A 16,305-nucleotide genomic window follows, 5' to 3' on the forward strand; every position below is an offset into this window, starting at 1 on the left:
GGTGACAACAGGCTGCCAGGTAGTTAGCACTTAGCTAATCCCTTCAACACCACTGTCAGATATAGAGCAGAGCAGTGGTAGAATGCTAATGCAGAGGGAGCTGTGATGATGGAACCAGAGGTGAGAGCATACTGCAAGGCTCTGCAGGACGCAAGCAGAGATGCTTCAGCAAGTCTGGATGGGCTTCAGAAGAACGCACTGTTCTGAGGGGGGGGGGGGGGGGGAAGGTGGGAGCAGGGGCACCTGGGACAAGGGGGACAGCCATGACCTGATTGGATGTTGTCTCATTTGCACTGTTGCGAGATTGCGAAATGTCAGAAGTGGGAGTGGGCTGGGGGAATGGGCTGATTGTGAGAGAGTTTGGTACTGTAGCTGGGGACTAAGATAACAAATGACCCCCAAGCTTATCATTGTTGGTCTTTTCCATTAGCGTTTCGTCTCAATAAACTAAAACCTTCTGGACAAAATGTTCACAGAGGTGGAGAGTTAAATATGGCGAGTTAAATATCTATGAATATATCTTCATTTTCCTCTCTGTTTGAATCATTATCCACAGACAAAGTGGAGAATGCCGCTCACAATGGCTTCAGCTATTTCTCAACATCTGTTTGCTTTGTCTGCGCTTATCTAAATGACTGCAATCAGGTTCTTTATTGTCATATTCTGTACTTCAGGTACCACATTCTTCAAAGCTAATTTATCACATACAGTTCATCATACACCTCCTTTCGTAACACCTAACACCTATCGTGTTACCATGTTCTGTCCAGAGTCTTAATGTATTATTGCGTTGCATTGCATTATTGCAATTGTATGAATTTCAAAGAAATCTATCATCACCTCTTATTCAACAGCCTATGTTCTTTCTCTCTCTAATCTTTTGTCAGATTTCAACCAATAGTATGGAAAGCAGACTAGGTTCAAAATGTACCCTCTCATTTGTCTTGGTACACCGCCAATACATAAAGTATCATCTTTGTTTGGTTTTGTTTGCCCTTAAACTTTTCAGGTCTGAATTTCAAATACATGTTTCTCAAGTTTGTCTGGAGAGCGATGGTGTATATAGATTATATATTGTCTGAATATGACTTACAGACCTGTTTTTTTATCATGAATAGATAAGCAAGTTTATTGAACTTCTGTCTGAGCTCACATCCCAATAGTTTAGGGTTAGGGTTTTATGTCATTTGTTTTATCACATAATGCATTACTTACTTACTTACTTACAGTATAATGCAACATATGAGCAATTTGGAGAATTTATGGAGCGTTGAAGCCAATATTATCATAAATAAATCCATTAAATACAGAAAATCCACAAGAAATTGCAATGTTAAACCGAGTTAACAGAGCATAATACAGAAAAAAAATATGCTTGTGAGTGAAATACTGTGCATCCATGAGTATCGCTCTAACAGCCGAAATGAAAGAGTTAAAATGACGGAGCATTTAATCTACAGTACCTGTCAGCACTGCAGGTGAACATTAAGGAAGTGCAAATAGAGGGAACCTTTGTATTTCCAAACACAGGCGATGCTTGTTTTCTGTTTGCTCTTGCCTGACCCATGTCAGCTATCAAGGGGAGAGCGGACACTAAACAGTCCCTTTCACATGGAAAACACTAACCATGACCACACAGGCAGTCACCTGTCTCACCGGGAATGCACAGGGCTCTTTTATCTCTGATGTCACCTGTGTGGCCTGCTGTGAATCATCTGAGATATTGTATATTCTACCATATACTGTAGAAAAGACACAGGCAAACAGATTGATTAACAGATGTGCATAATTGCCCTGATTTCTCAGAGCATAGGCATAATCCTGCCTGTGTTTTGATGGAGAAAGAGAGAGAAAGAGATAAACGCTGGAAGCTGAAACTTCATCAACAAAGCTCTCTTCACAGTGAGTAGCTCTGTATGACCTGGTGTGGGCCACTGACATGATCCTGGAGTAAGTATTCAGAGTAATATTCACACATACAAAGAGGATGAAGTCTAGGGAGGGGCGTAACCACTGGGCCTGAAGAGATGGAGAGAGGGAAATCACCTCATCTATTCTCCATGAATGTTGCGTAAGCTTTTCCCGATTGCTTGCTTTTATGATGATAAATGATTTATTCAATCCACATTGTGCTGGTTGACTGGGTAGTAGGGGTACTTAGTGATAGAGAATTTTTGGGATTGCGTATGGTGGTATTTAAAGCACTCCAGTAACAACCAGTGCAGTGTTACGGTTGTAGAGGGAACTCGGCTTTGCATTTGTTTCTTACTGTTTGTGTTAACTGTATTGTCCAGTCAGTTGAACATGTGTATAGGTTCATATTAAGACAAGAAAACATAGACACATCACATTTTTATTTTGTAAAATCTACAATGCAGGTATAAATTACAAAATTACTGTTACAAACAAAACAAAGAGAAAAATAGTGTCAGTAAAAGAAGCACCTCAGAAACATTGTGTGAATAAAAATGCTTTTTACTTTAAAAAAGCAAAGTGAAGCAACAACCAATAAGAGCAATAGAACATCTCCACCTTCTGAAGGATGAATCTCAGGACAGGCTGGCATTACGAAAATGTCACCAAGTGACAAAAACAAGACTAGACAGGAAAGCATACTTCAACAAACCCACTACAGTAACAAATTTGCAAAATTCTTAATGCAGAAACGAATAAGTTCTTCAACAGCGTTTGCCTACAAGTGATCTCTGGTTGAGAAGTAAGCCACATACAGGGTATAACATGTACAGAATGCTGTGTGGTCAAGCTGTTTGTTGGGACTGTTCTGGGAATACATTTTCCTAGATTTCCCCCTGCCCATATATGGGCAAAAACCAACACTGTGGAATGACTTGGTTCAGTTCAGTGTGTTCATTGTGAAAACTGGCATTGATGGGCTTCATACGTGGAACCTGTTTGATGTTTCTCTGTTATGGTCCAGGGGAAGGTCACAATGAAACGTACTGTAAGTTCCTTAGTGGTTGCTTGCCAGTTGGCAATGCCTATCAGTGACACAGTTTAATGACCAATGGGGTAAAGTATCTCTCAGTGGACTTCATTCATACTGTCCAATGAAACATTTCTATGCTGTTTAGCAACTAGACATTTCTACTCATGCTTTTATGAAAATGTATACACATGACACTTTCCCAGACAACATGGACATTATATATGAGTCACAGTCAGAATAACAGTCACATACACATCATTTAGAAGTGATGCGGTCTGCATCAAGATACATAATGCAGGTGTGTGCTCAGAGAGACTATAAGCTAAATCGTGTGAGGCTCATTTCACACATTAAGGCTGTTTCATTCTGCACTCCCTGTGGAAAAATAAATGCTAAAGAAACAAGACTATGAGTATTTCAAAGCACAGATACATGGATGAGTGTGCTGGCACACATGCAGTGATTAGGTTGTGTGTTGCAGGCAGAGTGATTCATACAACTGTGACAAATGGAAAGAAGAAGTGAGGCAGAAGAGGGAACACGCTCCACAGAGCGTACCATAAACTAACCAAGTGACTAAAATATCAGGCCTTCCATTACATAAATTGTTTGGGGCTATTTTCTATGAGGTCAGTAGCTGTAACCTAAGAGGACTGCTAGTTAAAAACCTGGTAAACTCCTCCTGCAAGACAAATATCGCTGTACTAGAAATGGAATGTCAATTCTTAAAAAATCACTGCTTCCAGAACTATCCCCGAGGTAGAAGGGATAGTCTGAACGTGATTGGTTTATGATTTCATGGGGTTAATGAACATGCCTGAGATTTTTGATTGTGTAGTAGTTCATGTTTTTGTGTTTTTTTTGTGTGTGGACTCAATTTGCTTTGTTTCAGGGGGCCTTTCCATAAGAGTGCAGAGACTGAGACCTGACCTCAGGTCCCTCAGATAGAGAGGACTCGGTCACACTTCAAACATAAAATCCACCTGAGGTCATACAAAATGGTGTACAGAGATGCTTCACAAATGATTTGCAACCAAATGTCATAGTATGTTATGGTTAGGTTGCCATGTATTGTGAAGCATCTATAGAGGCCTTACCAAGGCTTAATGAAGACTTTGTTAAGCTTTTAGAAGATATACTTTGTGTACAGTGTGACTGACTCCAGTGTGGCCTCATTGGGGTAAAGGGGGGAGGAAGCTGCCATGCCTCTTCACTGTGGAGCCCCTGCTCTCCAAGCCTAGCTCATGGTGATCATCTCGTATTTGTCCTTGACGTTGTTCTCCTCCTGTTTCTCAGGCTCGGGGTGGTGCAGCTCGATGAACAGGAAGTAGATGGCAGCTCCCACCACTCCTCCCACCATGGGCCCAGCCACTGGGATCCACCACCAGCAGCTCCCAGCACTGCAGAGACGAGAAGACACACACACACACATCTACATGATACTTTGTGATGGCATTAAATGCTGTTCATTTTAACTGATGCAGCACCTGTAAATGATGCAACGGATGATTATTGCACTCAATAAATGCTAACGATCATATAATCTCATGGCCACTTGATCATTCCTATCTTTGAATTTGTTGTTGTTGTTGTTGTTGTTGTTGTTGTTGTTGTTGTTGGTAAAGGTGAATACATCGGATAGTGGGGGATGTACTACTGCAGCAGTTTCTACAATCACAATTTGTTTATTTACACGGGAAGTGGTAATCTCTGTAATCTTGTCCGCTCCCATCTCCTCTCTCTCCTAATCTCCCTGTTAGTCCATTGATCTCCATTTCCACCATCTTTCTATACTGTATATTGTCTATCCAATTGTTCTTTAAAGATTGTCTAGCTATCTTGATAGCAGTTAATACTGTAGTTATAATGATTTGCAGTGAGCCCAGGTGACCCGGTCCAACCTCATTGTTCAACTACCCGTTGTGCGGACTGTAAGAGCTCCCTCTTCAACAGCAACCTTATGTCCTTATTCTCTCAAGGACAGAATGCCCGATCACCTTCGCATGACTCTGTCCCTAATACACCGAATGAGATTATAGGCTCCTAATGCTGGTTGTGGCTGGGAGGATCCGGCAGGTGAAGAGGGCCTGGGGCTGAATTACAGCGCTGACGTGCCTTGGCCCAGAAGGCAGGGTACGCAACAACAACACAAGCGAGCGTCTGAGCAGGCTGTCTTTAGCTCCTAAGCATCCAGGGGGTGGATGATGCAGACTATGAGGAGGCTGGTGGATTACAGGCTGTAATCTATAGGCAGAACCAGGGTGACCATGTGTCATGATCAGGCCTGATGGCTCACAGAGTGGAGACTGACACACACTGGGTCACATCGTCAACGGGACGTTTGTCATGCATGGCAGCTAGCCAGGGTCTGCCTGTGTCTTTACTTCCTACTTACTGGGATAATCTTATTTTATGTCAAAGAAATCCGCAACCTGGCCTAAATATTGTTTTTACTGAGTCTTCCTCTGAGATTTTTAGTTGACGGGATCTGGGGTTTCCTGTTTAATTTCCTGCTCTCTCCTAGCATCTGAACTTCCATCTCACTTTATACATCTCTAGCTTAGTGTTATGGTTACAGCTCTGCTTAGATTTAGTGGATGTATTTAAATCCATATTGCAAAAGGTCAGATTATGTCAGATTTTACATTAACTGTAAACTTTAGGGGCACAGATTTATGCGTGCATTAGAGTGGACTAATCTTAAATGTATACATGTAATCTCAGATGCGAGCTATCTGGTGACATGTACTGTGGCCATGGGATGGCACAGGATATACAGAGAGAGTCAAATACTGTATTTGACCTGTGGCCACTGGAGCAGAGAGCGCCATCTACTGAGGAGCAAGGTGAAGTATTCAATGCATTGGCAGAAAAGTTCAGCACTGGCGATGCACGTTTCTCTTATGCAACCCTCCCCAAGCCCTCTCTCATTGGGCCGGCCTGTTGGCTATGACCCCTAGTTTTGTCTCAGAAAAACATTATGAAGCTTTGCATAGTAGCACAGACATACAGTAGTGGTTCACTTATCTAGTGTAAATAAATACCCAAAGTCCCAGGGAACAGCTTTGAAGAGTGGCAGTAGAAAGAGAGAGAGAGAGAGAGAGAAGCTAGCTGCCTGCCTCTGACAGAAGAACACACAGTGGTGCCATTTCACTCATAAGCCATGGAATATTTATGTGTGTAGAATCTTAACTCTCCTCGCTCACATTTTCATGCCTCTTCCAAAAGGCAGGAGATACAAGGGAGGTTGCTGAAATATTGATTCAGATTGTCAGGAGAGCAGCTAGCAGCTAGCAGCTACTAACACCCTTTCTTCCTGGAGGAAAGGGAAAAAAGAGGCCAAGCCTGCCTCAATTGTTACCCAGTATCTGCACTGTGTGTCTAAATGTCTGCTGGGGAAGAGGGGAGCACCTTAAGGCTAGAGGAGCAAAAGAAGTCTCTGAGAGGCTTCATTAATGTTTCAGATTTGTATTGTGGATGAGCAGTCGCTGTTGGTGTTTTTTGGAGGAGAGAACACATTCAAAATCAAAGTCAAAATCCCAAAAGGGATTGGAAAAACATATCTCAGATTTGGAGTTTTGTTTGTAGTTCTGTACTTTTGGAGGCCTTGGAGGTCTGTGAGTTTGTCTGTTTTTAAGACTGGTAAGACTTTGTGTGAAATCTCTATCTCTCTGACTGTGAGGTGTGTTGGGTTATTACCTGAACACCTCAATGCCCCATCCAGCCACCGCAGTAAAGAGCCTGGGCCCCAGGTCACGAGCAGGGTTGATGGGATACCCACAGTTTAGGCCCATGGACACTCCTATGGCCATGATGATCAGACCGATGCACAGAGGCTCCATGCCTTTAGGAGCCCCGATGTTCTTCCCATCCAGGATGGCCAGGATGCACAGGACCAAGGCACCTGTTCCAATCACCTGGGGATAAGGCATCGGTCATGACTTCAATACATGACTTCGACACAGTGACAGTAACAAGTACATCATAGCTACAAATATAAGTTTATGAGTTTATACTGTTTATACTGTGTTTGTGATGCTTCCCCTGAACTACAAAGGACAGCTTCTCAAGCATAACAGAGAGAGATGGCCCAGCACTGAGTGTAGCTCAGTTCATCTAATTGCAGAGTGACAGGGGAAGAATGGCTTGTTGTTTTGGTTTTGGCTTTGAATGGATGTCTGTGGCTGGACTAATTTTGTGGGGTGAACTGTGGCCTCTATTCGTTGTGTGCCTAAGCCTATTAACTTCACCTTTCCCCGGGTCGTAGGATAGATAAGACAGCTTTGTAAAAGGACTGTCTCCATATGGCCAGAAATTATGGAGCAAACACAGGCCTGTTGTTAAAAATGCTCACAACTCATTTATTCATTCTAAAAACACATTTGGGCTGATCGAATGTTTACTTATATCGCTCGGTTAATGATTAGATTTATTTTTCAAACTCTACTTTGACCCTGTCACCCCTCACCCCTACACACACCCACACACACACATCCATACCCACACACATACTGTACACACACACACAAACACACACACACACACACACACACACACACACACACACACACACACACACACACACACACACACACATGCTCACTCGGCTCTATTCAGTGCAGATGGTAGTTTAGCTCAGCCTGAGAACAGTACAGCCCACATACTATAGCCAAGACACACGTTCACTATAGTATGTCATATTTATGTTCACTTCCATGCGCATGACTGCTCTAAATGCATGCTCACGTGTGCATGTACACTTATACTGTACATAATACACATGTACTGACATATTCTACCTCAGGCTAAGATGATATATAAAGAAATCAGGGTTCCAGGTGCATATCATTCATCAAACATGTTCAATTAGACCCATATGTGATGCATTGTTTACCTGGTCTAAGAATCCACCTAGGACTGAGAGGTGCTTGGCAGGATAGGATGCAAATATATTAGCAGTGGCATTCACGCCAGTAACAGAGAGAACTCCACCTGTGTGCTCCATTAAAGCATCTATGGAAAAGAGAATTGAAAAATTAGCCATTGAGTGTGTGTGTGTGTGTGTGTGTGTGTGTGTGTGTGTGTGTGTGTGTGTGCACATACAGAACAGTATTAGTTATTGGCATGTTAGCCAATAATGTGCCCTGTCTTTCCTGTTTTCAAAACCCTCAGCATAGCCCTGACAATCAATAACCCTTCCATTAACCCAGTGTCCCAAAAAAGCCCACGTAATACATGCATAAATGATATGAACATAGTTCAATGACAGTATTTACAACTGTATGATGATGATGACGATGATGATGATGAAGATGATGATGAAGATGATACCTACCATAATACAACCCATAGACGGCACAAGACCCAGCGAAAGCACCGAGGAACTGTGCAGCCACATAGACAGGGAATTTCTTCAGCGGCAGCCTGCCCAGGACGACCATCGCCAGAGAGACTGCAGGGTTCACATGGGCTCCTGGAACAACCACCAAGATAGGATTCACAGTCAGAGGAAGTCCATGTAAACTTAGAATGGACTGAGATTTACCGTTTTTTTACTTGTTGTTTACTTCATCTATCCCTCAGTGGATACAGCAAGAGGCCTAAAGGGACAAAAACACACTAGATGGAGCAGGGGGTGGATGGAGGGTCATTTGTTTAACACCCAACGATCTTGGCTGTGACCTCGGGCGGAGGTATCGCTGCTGGGGGTATACTGTATCAGCCGTGTGCCAAACGCTTATCCCCCAGGTCTGTTGAGAAACACAGTGGCCACAACAGCCGGCTGAAACAGCCTGCCTCAATTGGGTCTGACATAATCTACTCGAATCTGCTTAAGGTTCGCGTAAACAGCAGGTCGTTGGAATGACCTGGTCGCACCACACCTACAATACGCTACGTGGGGTGCCGGTTTACTCCACCTGTCAATTAACGTCAACCACTTCAGAGTGAAAACTAGAGGAGAAAAACAGAAGTGCAAAAACAGAAGTGCGTTCCTCTTGCATGGGGCCTGCCGGCCAGGGAGGGAGGGCTGGAGGACAGGGCTGCCCACACCTGACCCCCCCCCCCTCTGCCCCTTTCCTCCTTTCTGGAGACCCATGCCCCCCCCCCCCCCCCTCTCTCTCTCTGGAGATCCATGCCCCCCCTCCCCTCCCCCCTCTCTGGAGATCCATGCCCCCACCCCCCCACCCCCCCTCTCTCTGGAGATCCATGCCCCAGTAAAGCTCATTAGTCCAATACCTGAGATCATCATCAGAGATGTCACCTAACAGCGTGTGCGAATGGCCCAGTCATGCAGCAAAGGCCCTCTGGTTCATATTCTAACTGCTCCAAGAAGAGTAGAGCTTCTACACTCTGTAGTACACACAACCCCCATCCCCCTCCCTACACACGGACCGAGATCCAGTTCTTCAGAAAGTGACTTCTCTCATCATGAGCTCTCTATTGAAACAAAAAGGGGTGGAGGGGCTCATTCTGCCAGTTTACCACAATGATGAATGATCTCTCAAGGAAGGAGGAAGTTTCTCTATGAATAATATAGCAGTTCATTCATCCAAACACGGCAATATGGCTTTTCCAGCTCTCTTGTCGTGTCTGAAGTGCTGAAGCAGCGATGAGTGTTGACGGTGCGGGGGTTAGCTCAGGGTGTGTTCAGACATACTAAAACGATGCTCATTGCTCACACGCCTTGAACACTGGATTCTCTACGATGAAAGGCAAGCACTTTCAATATGGCTCATATAACCTACGTATTAGCTCATATGCCACATGGTGTTCAAATGATCCAGGGTTAGGGCATTAAAAGATAATCACATCGATGCTCTTTTCCCTTCCCAATTGGCATCGAAATCACCACGTCAATTTCAAATTACAACTCATCATCCTATTACATAAAGCCTATGTGGGACATAATAAAACCCTTGATTGCTGATTAAAAACCCCTCTCCACCTTCGCTCAGCACAGCCCACGTGAGGCGTCGTGACATTTAGAGGGTGATTTCCCGCTGTCCGGGGACTGTATGGTATCATTATTGCTGGCGAAGCCCAGAGGGCTCTCCTTGCTGTAATCCCTGAGGAATGTACCCAATAAAGTTCCCTCTGGACATTAGGACACAACACCTTCAACCTTAGGTAAACCTAGCCTGCTGCCACTTCAGCCTGGGACGCTGAAACGCAGCCAGCCAGGCATTAGGAATGTGTAATTGAGCGATTGCATATGCTTCCATCTGCTTCCACCCACCTACCTCCTACACCCCTCCCCAGCTCATACTTAAGGCTGCACGCATTAAGCACAGCTTGCCACAGTACATTATACTGTATGGTATTGCATATGATCTGGACTGTATGTGGACTGTATATATCCTATAATATATGTACAGTAGGATGATGCCCTCTTCTCTGTTATGCAATGTTGCTTAACCTGTAAAGCAACGACCTACAGGCCTACACAAGCCATTGTATGTCTACCCATCCCAAGGACAAAAGTCAGGTTGGAGCTCACAGTGTTATTGATCCCAGGGGAGGCTGGTAGAGGCAGAAATCTGATGGAGGACAGGTTCATTGTAATGCGTGGAATGGAATGAGGAATGGTATCAAACCGGTCCTCCGATTTCTACTTCCACCATCCTCCCCTGGTTAGTCCATGACTGAGTTGTGCTCAGCTCTTTCTATCCTGTGGACAACCCACAAGCAGGGATGGGGAACATGATGCTTCCTCTTTCTCAAGAAGTGAACTCTTGATGACTTGAGTCAGTAGAGTCTTGCGTCGTGGCACATAGTAACCAAGACATTGGTTAAACGTTCTTGACAGTTTAGTGACAGAGAGGGAAAAGAAGGCCAGCCACTCATGGTCAAAGATCACAGCAAAGCAAAGCCTTTTCATCACAGACAAACAACCCACCATGACCTTTGAGTCCTGCTCACGTTTTTGAACCCAAAAACCCTTTTGTAATTGCGGGGCAAGATCTTTGTAGGTAGAGGTGGCTGAGAATCATTATAGAAGTTCTGTGTGTGAATTAAAGGTTCATGTCATAGGCAAAAGAGCAAATAAGAAAGTATTGAACATACACCCTAAAATGAGTCTTATCCTTTGGTGAATCAGATGCATGAATCGACGTCCCACCCTGATGAAAGCATGAGTCGAGAGAGGACATCTGCTTACTCAACCACATATTACGCCAAAATAGAAATGCTTTCCTAATCGAAGGTTGGGCCAATAAGCTGAAGTCCATACACACAGTAAAATGTGGTTATGTGAGTTCAAAATACACTGTAGGGATTGTTGATGTGAGTGTGTGTGAGTGTGTAAAACAGGTGTTTTATTTACCTGACACTCCCCCCGCCACGTAGACAGCCATCATCACCCCCAGAGTGAAGCCGATGTGGATGGTCAGGGGCTCACCCAGAGCCCCCTTACTCAGCACTGTCTGTGCAACTGACCCACAACCAAAGAGCTGGGACACACACACACACACACACACACACACACACACACACACGCATGCACGCGCGCGCACGCACGCACGCACGCACGCACACACACACACACACACACACACACACACACACACACACACACACACACACACAGACGGGGCAAAAACACAAAACATTGGCAGGAGGAAGAAAGAGTCATTGTTTTTTCATTTCCAATTATGCACATCATAAGACAGGCCCTCTTGTTCCAAGGCCTTCATTTCTAATTAGGACGCCTTTCAGATCAATGGGTTCCCCCCATCCCATCCATCCCTGTATAAATGCCATTAAAAGATGGCCCCTTTTGAAGCATGGAAAATAATTAACCTGTCTTTTTTTCTTGAAAATCAAGAAAAAAAAGTGTAGGCTGTGGTCCATAAATAGCTGTGTGTGTCTGTTGTGGAGAGTGGATTAGTCCAGTGATGTGGTGCCACAGACCAGACTCTCTAAGCTCTCTCTGCCTGTGACACTCAGACATGGAGGGGTGAACTCAGAGGTGACAAGGGGAAGGCAGGGGCCAGATTAAGGACCCCTACGGACATCAGTTTAGAAAACAACGTTTCCCTCCAAGCGTTGTGATTGGAAAGGGACATGTTTTTACTGTGGTAATGCAAAGAGTGACCATGTTAGAAAACCTATGCTGGAAAGTCTGAGTTGCGGATTGGACCTAGTGGTCTTATCATATGGTCATAGTAACGTTCTCTGCATTTCAGAATTGTGTGGGAATCATGATGATTTCATTATTTATCAAATAAAGTTTACGTATCACAAATTAAGAACATGTTCTTATTGTCAAAGAACATATTCAATAGAAATTGCATTTGATAGAAAAAATATGCTTTCACTTTTTGCATTTGATATTGCTGAATGATGTTCGAGCAAGTGTTCAATCTGAGAAACATACTGGTATTATAAGCTTTGAGGAAAACATAAAGCTTTGTTATATTTCATGTATTGAGTACTTTTTTATATGTAATATAGAAATATTTATATAACTTTAATCATATGGGTAGTGCACATGTTGTGTTTGATAGTGGGGTTTTTTAGGTTTCCAATGACCATAACATCCCACCATTGCATCCCATTTTCCCCTCATATTCCTCACATGTCCGATCTGCTGTTATAAATGTCTCAAGATGTCTTCATTAACACCCAAAGAGGTTAATGTGACAGGAATAATGGATGAGCACATCAAAGAGAATACACTTTATTATCAGAATATATTAGTCAGCAGCAAAATATATCTATCACAACATATATCACTGGTGTCAAGGGAATTCCCTGAGAGTCACTTTGACACATCTTATTATCATACTAATAAAGCCAACTATTAAATGATAATCAGATCATAACAGAAAGTGCACAGGTACTCACTATTAATAGGAATATCCCCAGAAATTCTGCCAAGAACTCTTTGATGATGTCCTGCCTCAAGGCACATCGCTCTTTTATTTTTCTCTTGCTTTCAGGTTCCATATTTCCTCCGATAACTGATGTCTTACTCTTGTCAGGACAGACAGTTGACGAGTAGTGTGAGTGGCTCTATGGTAGCTTACGATATAACCCTCTCCTCTCCCTAGTCAGTGCGCTTGTATTATGTACACTATGGGCCGTTAATCTGTTTTCCTCCTTCAAACTCTAGTCCCCCATCATAACGGATCCGAGTGCTTGATTGGTCAGTAATGACTGATGCTCAATGATTGACTAAATGTGTCGGTGCGCCTTTACGCTTAACTTTCAGTTTTTCTATTGAAAGCCTTATTTTGATTGAGCCACACGATTGGCATTGATACATGTTATAAATTAGACCATGTCTGATATGTTTACCATGTAAATTCATTTATTGAGTTATGCAGATGGGGGGGAAAGGAACTTTAAAGATATTTACATCTCGAGTAAAATCCATGATGATTCACATCAATGTATTAGGCATTCGATTGCACTACCAAGTGGTCATTCTGATTAAAGCTGGAAAAATGTATATTACAAATGTTGCCTTGTATGGTTTCCATTTTAAAACCTTATTGTATTGCGACAAAACGACGAACATCCATACATGATAGGAATCATATAATAGCCCACAAGAGAGTACATTTAACTCGTTTATTGGGTTAAAAAAACGTTTTATTTACATCTGACGTTTGACAATATGAACCTACAGTGATTTACAGTTAATCTACGTATTCATGTTAATGATAAGAAAATGCGAAGAGCCAACCACTGCCCTCTTCTGAGGCCTTAGGTTAATGCTACTATACAGTCCTGGGAGACATTTTATAGTATTTTTTATTTTTATAGAGTTTCCATGTTTTACGTGTCTTCAACAAATCTACATCTGTCACATCTTCCCTGAATCAACTGAACAGCAAATGAGGTCTATTCATTTGTCTCATGTTACCTATTTAACCGTGTCCGTCACCCGTCAAGTCAATGTATGAGCACATTAAGAGCACATGATATTGCACCATTTTGGCTGCATACACAAACCAATTTAAGGAATGGGCTCTCTAGTCCTGTTCCCTGAAGATTTTAAACGTTATCTCGAAATGCCTGTTTGACAGCTGCTGCAGGCTAAAGTAGCATATGGTAGCTTTTCTATATTGTTTAGCCTTGACTATGTAAAGACTATTGATATGAGAAATTTGAAATAATATGATGCGTCATCATGTCACTCATTGAGTCTTTAAAGTGTCAGCTTCTGACACCTTTCTTCAAACACCCATGCGCCATCAAGGACCACCGCGTCATTTACTCCATGAGGAAATCCTAAATCCCTAAACCTCAGTTAGATTTAGGCTATACTAAAAATACTTACCTGCCTATACTAAACATGTCTAATATGTGGCTGCCTGTAATTAAATGGTAGGGCTAAATTGAACACGGCCAATAACTGTACAACCTAAAGGCCAGTTGATGCTATGCCCAACAGAGGGAGCTCAATGAACATAGAATAAACGAAGAGGCCGGGTAGAGCGTCACCCTCTCCCAGTATGTGTAATGTCTTATCTTCCGCTCGCTGTGGTCTGTGAAAAGAAGAGGCGACAGGTAGAGGATGAGATGTTTTGGTTGCATTAATCAATGTCACTTTTTCAGGGATGTCGTCTTTGATGTGAAACAGGCCCTTAAAGAGTGTCACCATGCTGTGAAAAAAGGGAGATGCGTGATGGTGGAGAAAAAGCACCCCTGAGGGGAATTTTCAAATTAGAAAACTGTCTCTTTCCACTTTGTTTTATTCTGAAAGACAATTCTGGGAATATCAATAGATTAAAAGCATATGGACATTCAAGGCGATAATGTATATTCTCCATTAAATATAGCCCATGCTCAGCTTGAATAGGCTATTACAATCTATTATCGCCCAACTGGTATTCGAGCAATAGCCTAGATATTAGATCTTTTTTCTTGTGTGTATTCTTTTGTTTAACAGCAGTGTCACTACCACTGACTATAACTAGATAGAGAAACCATGAATATCAGTTTCTGATAATAGGCCTATACATTTTGGGATTGTGCTGAAATAGCTGATTGCATATCCATGGAGATAAACATAATGGTGTCTGGTCCAAAGAGTAGAAAATGAGTAAGTCACTGCAAAGTGAAATTGTTTTGAATGAATCGTAATTCTGATGGGCTGGGCCTATACCTTATTTATAGTTGGACTGAGACGGATAGAGACAGCTCTTGCTAACGACCCGAAGCAAACATTTTTTCTTACGCACGCTTTAAATATAGTCTCACTCTGATTAGCCTTGGATGTAAGAGTATGATGGTGGTCATTTATTGTATAATTAGTTTCCTAATTAAGTCCAAAGTGTTCATATCTTGAAATGTTTGGCTTACACAACTATCACTAACTATCAAGGTGTGAATATCTGTGTAATTCCTTTGATTTGTTGAGACGTTGCTTCAGCCGGCTTAAATTGTTCAAATGTTTATTGAGAAGTTTGAAGTGAATGCTAACAGGGAATTATCACCACGGGAGAGATGCCTCTCATCAACAGACTTGGAAATAGTGTGTGATCGCTTGAAGTCCACACTTAGATAACATCTTTAGACCTTGTGGGGAGGTTGTAACAGCCGAGTAAATAAGATGTGTGGCAAACGGACCTTATTCAAAGAAATGTCACACTTACATATGATGTGACATATGTAGGCCTAATAAGATGATAATATACATTTGCGTTTGTCCTCAATAATAGTTTGTGGAATGAAGCCTATAATAACTATTGAGAATATAAAAATATAATGGCACAATAATTTATATTGTTTGCCTAAAGCTTGTATCAACAAGAAAATAATGAACATGAGCACTCTGAATAGTTTTATATCCTAAACAAATGAAGATGTATTTATTCTTTACCACTCAAGTATGTAGCATGTTGTTTTGATTAAAGAGTCGTTTAGAAGGAATTGCTCTTACACTTACCAAGGTGTTAATTCTTTCGTAATTACTAAGAGAAATACCACTTCTTGAAGACTAACATCTAATTCTGATTTCTGTTTAGGCTAATGTAGTGATGTCATGCTATAGGCCGTCTTCGTTATCTCGATTAGGTCAATATGTTTAAACAATCCTATCGATGGTCTAATCTTTGGCAATATGTCAATTCCTATTCGTTTCCTTGTGAGTGATAAGGGGTAAAATTGTGATAAGTGTTTGAGGGAGGGGACTGGATGTACTTTTCCTCCTCAACGCGGATGGCTGGGGTCGTTTATGTAAATGCTCGATTTTAATTATATCAGGAGGACGGCCCCGTTCTCTACCCAATAAAAATGGACCGCGGCTGACACCTGGTTATAAACACAGGAAGGATTCCAAAGTCCTAATCAGAAATCTGTATAAAAAACGAAGACACATCTGCAACAGACACGCCGAGGCAGACGCG

General features: G+C 42.4%; 1 protein-coding gene across 1 annotated transcript; it reads right to left on the minus strand.

The window, feature by feature from the left end:
- Positions 1–4,184: 4,184 nt before the first annotated feature.
- aqp9b (aquaporin 9b) lies at positions 4,185–12,895 on the minus strand (the record flags this gene model as incomplete). The annotated part of the gene is made up of 6 exons (XM_083691020.1): positions 4,185–4,347; positions 6,647–6,864; positions 7,842–7,960; positions 8,283–8,420; positions 11,271–11,397; positions 12,794–12,895. 6 exons carry the CDS (start codon positions 12,893–12,895, stop codon positions 4,185–4,187), a joined length of 867 nt encoding a protein of 288 aa, XP_083547146.1.
- Between the last annotated feature and the right edge of the window lie 3,410 nt (positions 12,896–16,305).

Source organism: Argentina silus (genome assembly GCF_951799395.1).
Source record: "Argentina silus genome assembly, chromosome: 19".
NCBI lineage: Eukaryota > Metazoa > Chordata > Actinopteri > Argentiniformes > Argentinidae > Argentina > Argentina silus.